Source organism: Propithecus coquereli, unplaced genomic scaffold (genome assembly GCF_000956105.1).
Source record: "Propithecus coquereli isolate 6110/MARCELLA unplaced genomic scaffold, Pcoq_1.0 Scaffold112, whole genome shotgun sequence".
NCBI classification, from domain to species: Eukaryota; Metazoa; Chordata; class Mammalia; order Primates; family Indriidae; genus Propithecus; species Propithecus coquereli.
Window position 1 is genome coordinate 4,443,253 of NW_012135192.1, and position 7,957 is coordinate 4,451,209.

General features: G+C 38.4%; 1 protein-coding gene and 1 pseudogene across 1 annotated transcript in view; one reads left to right on the top strand and one right to left on the bottom strand.

The window, feature by feature from the left end:
• Nucleotides 1–556: 556 nt before the first annotated feature.
• LOC105818729 lies at nt 557–1,128 on the bottom strand (annotated as a pseudogene).
• Nucleotides 1,129–3,070: 1,942 nt separating this feature from the next.
• Nucleotides 3,071–7,957, top strand: part of SCOC (short coiled-coil protein) — a 10,694-nt gene continuing 5,807 nt past the window's right edge. Inside the window, exons 1-2 of the mRNA XM_012654697.1 lie at nt 3,071–3,184; nt 3,724–3,796. Of these exons, the coding sequence (XP_012510151.1) occupies nt 3,071–3,184; nt 3,724–3,796 (187 nt within the window). The remainder of the gene's footprint in view (nt 3,185–3,723; nt 3,797–7,957) is intronic.

Genomic DNA, 7,957 nt, shown 5'->3' on the forward strand with positions numbered 1-7,957 from the left:
CTTTTTGTTTTATTTTTTTTCTATTGTTTTATGGTTTGCCAATAGAATTGATTTTCGCTCTATATTATTTCCTTCCACCTGCTTGCTTTGAGTTTGATTTGCTCTTCTTTTCCTAATTTCTTAAAGTGAATGCTAAGATTTTTTATTTGAAATCTTCCTTGTTTTCTCATATAAACATTTAATGATTTTAAAAAATCCCTCTAAATACTACTTTAGCTGCATTCCACAAATTTTGATATGTCTACATTTTAATTTAATTTAAAAAATTTTCTAATTTGTCTTGTGACTTCACCTGTAACCCATGGTATGTTTAGAAGTACATGGTTTAATTTCCAACTACTTGGGGATTTATAAAATCTTTCTGTTACCGATTTCTACTTTAATTCCTTTATGGGCAGAGAAAATAATTTGATTTCAATTATCTTAAATGTGTTGATGTTTGTTTTATGATACAGAATAGAGTCTATTTTGGTGAATGTTCCACGTGCATTTGAAAAGAAAGGGTGTTCTTCAGTTTTGGGTGGAATGTTCTATAAATGTCTGTTGGGTCAAGTTGGTTGATAGGATTGTTGAGGTCTTTAACGATTTCTTCATATCTCTTCTGGTTGTAGGGCTGCTCAGTGGAATCCATTTTGTTAACACCAAAAATTAGTTGTTTCACACCTAATGTGTAAGCCAGAAGGGCGTGCTCACGGGTCTGCCCATTCTTTGAGATATCAGCTTCAAATTCACCAACACCAGCAGCGACAATAAGGACAGCACAGTCAGCCTGAGATGTGCCTGTAATCATGTTTTTGATAAAGTCTTTGTGTCCTGGGGCATCAATAATAGTCACATAATATTTGCTGGTCTCAAATTTCCACAGGGAGATATCAATGGTGATACCAAGCTCATGCTCAGCTTTCAGTTTATCCAAGACCCAGGCATACTGGAAGCAGCCCTTGCCCATCTCAGTGGCCTCCTTCTCAAATTTTTCGATTGTTCTTTTGTCAGTCCCACCACATTTGTAGATCAGACGGCCAGTAGTGGTGGACTTGCCCGAATCTATGTGTCCAATGACGACGATGTTAATGTGAGTCTTTTCCTTCCCCATTTCGGCTTTTATGGGTGGTTTTCACGGCACCTGTGTTCTGGTGGCAAACCCATTGTGAAAAAGCTCTTTCCCACAACTTTACAAGATATCTTTATCAGATACCAACTTCCGGGTATCCTCCTTTCTCATTTTCTTTTCGCCTATTCTTGCGTCAAAGCTGCTCTTTTAAAAGTTGCTTTAAAATGAATTACCACATGATCTAGCACTTCCGCTTCTGGGTATACATACAGAAGAATGGAAAACAGGGTCTCAAGGAAATATTTGCACACCCATATTCATAGTAGCATTATTCACAATAGCCCAAAGGTGGAAACAACCTAAATGTCCATCAATAAATAAAAAGATACAATATGGTGTATACATACAATGGAGTATTTTTCAGCCTTAAAAAGGAAATTCTGCAATATGCTACAACATGAATGAACTTTGAGGACATTCTGCTAAAGAAAAGCCAATCACAAAAGGACAAGTTCTGTATGATTCCACTTAATAGGTTCTTAATGGGTTCTGTATGATTCCACTTAATAACCGATTCCACTCATAGAAACAGATAGAATAGTAGTTGCCAGGGGTTGGGGAAGTAGGAAATGGGAGATTGTTTAATGGGTACAGAGCTTCAGTTTGGGAATAAAAAGAGTTCGGGAGATTGAACAACAACGTGAATGTATCTAATACTACTGAAGTTAAAATTGGTTAAAATGCTAAGTTTTATATTATGTATATTTCACTACAATTAAAAAATTTCAAAAAACTATTCTAGCAAAAAAAAAAAAAAGTTCCTTTTAATAGTTTCTCTTGGTCTTTGGTGTTCTGTAGTTTCACCATTGCATGGAATTCTTTATATTAATCATGCTCGAGAATAAGTACTTCTTGAATCTGAAGATTCAAACATTCCACAATCTTGGAAAATTCTTAGCTATTACTCTTTGAATACTGCCTGCATGCATTCTCTCTAGTCTCTCTTTTTGGCACTCCTATTAGATTTCTGTTGGATTTTCTTTTTCATTTATTTAGCTCCTACATTGCACTCTAGTAAATTTTCTCAAATTGGGTATTGTAGTCCCAGCCAAATGTATAGTTCTCAAACAAAAGATTTTTAAATATAGCCCTTAAAAGGATTAAGGCTATGTGTCAGCAAACTGTGCCAGAAGTAAAAAGTCAGGAAACAGGGAGACATAAGGCCCTTCTCGACAGCTCAGGAGCTTGTGCTAAAGCCAAAACTATAATGTATTCCTTGGATATCTACCCTGCACTCAACAAATATTAAAAACAAGCAGGATGCTGCTTTGTGTCACGTGCTAGATTACTATGAACACTGTCACGGAGATCACATTACACCTCAAAGTCTTGCAACATAGCATTTCATATCGCCGGTATGACCTTGAACAAGACATGTATTGACTTTTACACTTCAGTTTCTTTCTGTGGGGTTGCAGAGAGGATCAGATGGGATAAGGTGAGCGAAAGGGCTATACCTAAGTACTATTAAGGTATTTTCTCAATTCTAAAATATCAAATGGTCAGGCACACTACAGATTTAAGAATAGTTGGTGGGGCGCTGTATGGAGAGGAACATTCCACTAGCAGTACTTTATGAGCTTTCCGATTTTGGAAATAAAAATATGAAAAAGTCTGCTTTTAAAACTCAGGAACCACGGTATCGCATTGCTTGTCTGCAAATGCTCTTTTCTTGAATTTGAATAGTTTCTCCCTCGCTCAGCGTTTGGTCGTACCAGCCTCCTTCCTGATTTTCCCCACCAGACTTCTGACTCCGATTTTCAGATTCCTTAAGAGACCGACCTGCGGTTTCCCTAAGACCGGCTTTCATGCACTTCGTTTCTGCACTGTCATTGGCTGTTGCTCTTCCTGGACCCGCCCACAGCGTCCTCAATCCTGATTGGGTGTCTATGCCCTTTTGTTATGGCAGAGGTGGATCACGGTGCTTTGACAGAGGACGATTGGGGCGGTGGGCAGCTAATGCGCAGGCGTGCACTTTTGCGTCGTGATTGGCGGGCGCCGGGGCGGGACGGGGCGGGACTCTCACGGCGCACGTTCTATGGGCGGAGAGGGCGGAGCTGCCGGTGTCAGTTGGTCTAAGTGCCCGGCTTGTGGTATCTTCCCGATCCCTCCCCTTCCCGGCGCCTCAAAAGAAAGGTGAGGGCCGTCCTGAGCAGCGGAGGGCCTGGCCCCAGGCCACTCGGTACCGCCAGGGCCTGGAGGGCGGGGCGGGCTGGACGCGGCCTGGAGCACCAGGGGCCGGGGAAGAACGGTCTCGGGCCTGGGCATTTGGTGGGCGGCTGAGGCCTGGCTCCCTGTAGAACCCCTGCGCAGCCTCTTTTTCTTATCTTTCCGTTATCAGGCCCAGAGGTTCTTTTGGGGAGGGGCCGCCCGCGGTCCCTGACATAGATATCCTGCGGCTTTCTCCCCGGCGCTCTTGTTCTTGGGTCGGAGGCCCCTTTCCAGTCCCCTGCTCTGGAATTGCACTGCGGGAGGGGCGTTTTGGTGGGGTGGGACCCGGCACGCCTGGACTTGCCTGTGGCTGCTCTGCAATAGCTTGGGTGGTGGGAGAGGACGCTGAAGGGAAGAGGCAGGTTCGTGAGCGGTGTAATAGGGATGGAATATCTTTCCAGGAGCTGAAAGCAGCATCTGGGTTTGTTTCTTCATCGATTTTTCCCAAGAGTCCTACTGAACAAGTTTTGATAAGTAGGGTTTGGAAAGGAGTAAAAGGATACATTCCTGAAAGGCCGGACTTCTATTATACAATGTATCAATCTCGGAATATTATGTAACAGTATTAGGGACAGATGGTATTCCAGGTGTTCCCAAAGCTGTGCCTATGTATTCTGGTGCCTGTACTCCTCACTGATTAAACTTAATGTAGCTAGCCATTCTTTGAGGATCTAGCTTCTGTTTAAATGCTCATTTGGCCAAACAATTCCTTTATCTTGTGGAATTTGAAATTGAATTTATTTAACCAGAACAAATCAAAGCAGAACTTGAACAGATCTGAACAAACAGACCATATTGAAGTTGATGCAGCCTGAAAGGAATGAGTTTATCATCAGCTGCTTAGTAAAAATATGAAAAGAGTTGGACATCAGGGGTTGCAAAATGTTTGGCAAACTTCGATTAGGTCCATATTAAAGTTTCTTCCGTCACATATGAAGTTAGACCTGGATTCAAATTCTTGGTACAGACATTGGCCATGAAACCTGAAGCAATATTCATAGCCTTTCTGAGATTTAGTGTCCACATTTGTAAATTACATTTTCCTTCTGCTGATTTGGTGAAATAATATATGTAAAGCATTTAGCACGTTAATGCACAAAGATATTATTTTAGCAGTCTTACTAGTTTGCTAGTAGGTGGATGACATGATGAAATCACTTTTAGAGGCTGAAAAGTTGGGTGGTTAAGATGGGATGGATATTAGAAAAAAGTCTCAAAATGTCAAGTCTCAGATGTGGGCATAGCTGTGGTGGAATGGTAGCGAATCCCTTGGACATTGGCTGTAGTCTTGGCTCTGTCTGTAACTACTTCTGTGGTCTTCAGTAAGCCATTCTCATCTTTGGCCTTGATTTCTTTACTTGTAAAATGAGGTAGCTAGACCAGATAGTTTTTCTAAAATTCTTTTTGTGGCCCGAATTAGAGCTAAAAGGTAGAGAAGATAATATCTAACATTTATTGAATACCTACTATGTACTAGGTACTATTGCAAGTACATTGTATGTATCAACCCATTAAATTCTCACAAAAAAACCATGATGTACATACTGTTGTTATCCTCATTTTACAGATGAGGAGACTAAGGCCGAGATGTTAACCTTGCCCAAAGTTCCAGAACTTATAAAATTGCAGTGCTAGGATTTGAATCCAGATAATCAGACTCCATGTTCTTAATCACTTTGCTAAACTGTCTCTTGAGAAGAGGGATATTGTGGTATTATTAGGTACTCCAAAAGAAGGTACAGGTATATTTGGTGAGATGATAGTCTTTGGTCACAGGTGTGTGGGCATGGAAAAGATGATTTAATTAAATGGATCTTGTCCTAATGCTTGCCACACTTCTTGGTCCTTATTCCCTCTATACCTTCTGCCTCCTGGACTTAAATTATCAAAAATAATTCAAGATTCTCTTCCACTAACCAAGGCTAGATGCAGATAGGCAGCAGAATTCACTGTGGTTTTTGAGAAAAGCTTTAAGAAGTGTGACCTAGGGATAGGTCAGAGCTGCAGAATCTCAGATAACCATACCTATTTGGGGGCTAAGGCAGATTTAGGATAGGCAGAGCAGCCTCAGCACCCTAAATTCATTCCAGTCATCCTACACTTGAGAAGCCTTGATCTGGATTCTTTCTCTTTTTGTCAGATTTGCATTTATGTATAGTAGCAGAAGGAGTTGAAAATTAACTCTTAAGAGCACATTTGACATGGAATTGGATTGATCTTATAGCAACTGTAGGTTTTATGTAAGGATTTTATAGTTGAAAAACTCAATATTGTATTAAATACCTATCATGACATAGTACTGTGTTAATGTAGACATTATCCAGTTTGAGGATTGATCCTATTTTGAAAGAAAATAAAATCCATGGCTAAAATACTTTGACATAAAGCACTCATAAACATTTTGATCCCATATGTAAAATAAACCAGTTTATTACTCTAAATGTACTGTAAGACTTTGAGTATACACAATAGTAGCGTTTTGAGGCCAGTTTATTTAATCACATTACAATAAAAGAAAATTGTGCTTTTTTGTTATTGCGGACGGGCAGCAGGTAATGTTCTGGTCCACTTTATTAAAGAGCCCTTTTGCATAGGGATGCCATATATAGTTGGGCAGGTTTTGCGCTGTACAACCCTTGGGGTGCAATCTTACATAAATAGTAATGTGGATTGACTCTCAGGTTGTGTGATATGTCCTATAGCACTGTTCCTGTGGCACTACTTTTGTGCTCCTTCCTCTGCCTCAACCTTGAATATGAGCGTAATTTTTCCTCTAATAAGCCTCCTTCACCCTGTTTTTCTGCTTTCTATTTTCTTTCACTTTTTCAGATGAAGTCAAACTGTCGATAAGCCATGCATAGATTTTCTGTTATTTGTGTTATATGTGGTCAAAATTTCAGTAACCGATGGCATTTTCTTTATCTGTTACATTGGTCAGTTTGGGACACTTATGCTTTTGTAGAATACTTTTTGGTTTAATTTTAATATTAGACTGAAATATAAGCAAAAGAAAAAATCCCCTTCCCTGCAGTATATCCAATTTCAAAATCAGATGTATTGATTTTGTGATTATCTGTGGCTGTGACTTGTCTCATAACTCTTCTCAGCTATCACGAAAATTCTGTTTTAGCCGTATTCTTAAAAACACTGGGTATTAGAAATTTGAAGTACTTTAAAAAGAATTATCCAAGGGCAGTAAGCAAATTGCAGTTTACTGTTGCTGAGTATTACCAAGATCATTTGCTTCTGCTTTTGGCTGTTGCCTCTATTCATCTTTTAGCCGGATCAGTGGTTGTAATGGTATGAAAAGTGATGCTGACTGGCACCTTGTTAGAAGCTTGCTCTCCTGTCAGGGAAATGTCAAATCAGGGTTTCACTGTTGACACTCTTCCTCTTCAGTTCTAAAGAGACGTGTTGATTGAATGGAGAGAAATAATTTTTGAAATATGGTCTTCAAATACTAGAGTATGTTGAATAACTTAAAGAAAAATTTAGAATCTAGTTATAGATTACCAAAAACTTTTTAGTATGTATTAGTACATCTGGATTTAAGTACATCTGGATTTATCTAGATGTACTGATACATACTTCTCTGAAGTGCAGAGAACCTGAGAATTAACTTTAAGTGCTGCTTGGATAAGTGGAATGGTGCTTGAAGACTTGTAGTAGGTTTATTAAACATTATTAAGTTAATTGTATACCAATTGTACTTATTCTTGAACACATTGGCTGCCACACTAGAAAAAAAAATTTTTTTTTCCCTTGGGACCATGATGTTTTACTACAAAAATAGAATAAAAACTTTGAAAACAAAATGATCCTTTACAATTTAATGAAAAATTTGTTATTTTTTTATTGTTTTCTGTGCGTGAATTATATGCAACTTGAAAAATAGTTCTTGTGGCTCCCAAGGTGAAGAGATGTGTGAGTTACCTATGCTTCAGGAGGCCCTGGGCTCAAAACTAGTGTGAGTTAAATACAACTCACATGGAAGTTAATGTATTAATAATGCTACATAAGGGATGTTTAATATTTTTTTTTTAGACTAATGAATGATGTCTTACTTGAGTTTATATACATGTACACTGGACATTTTATTTCCATGTTCATGCTAGTATCTGAAGTGTAAATGAAGCTGTGAGGGAATATATAATACACTGTTAGCTCTTGATTGTGATTCTGGTTCCATCATGTAGATATCCTTGTTTAATAGGTCTGGTTTCTACTGTCTAAAATACAGAGGCATAACAATGCTTTAGTTATAGTAGGTTGAAATAAATTCTCGTTGAAAGAGTAACAACACTGACAAGAAAGGTCTAGGTTGCTTCAGTGTAGTAGATCAGATTAGTTAACAAATCTGTTTTCAATATGTCTGGGAACATTATTTAATAAATTTTGAGCACATTGAATTTAAAATGATTGTTAGCAATGGAGCAGAACATGTTTCATAGGAATTTTGTGCTTTAATATTTTGAAACCTTTTATCAAAATAATAAAATGTTAATATTCACATCCAGATTAGCCTATTTTGACTTAACCATGACCAGGAGGTGACATTTTTCATTTATTCCATATTAGTTTTTCAGATGTCTGGTATTTTTATTTAATAAATTTTGAGCACATTGAATTTAAAAT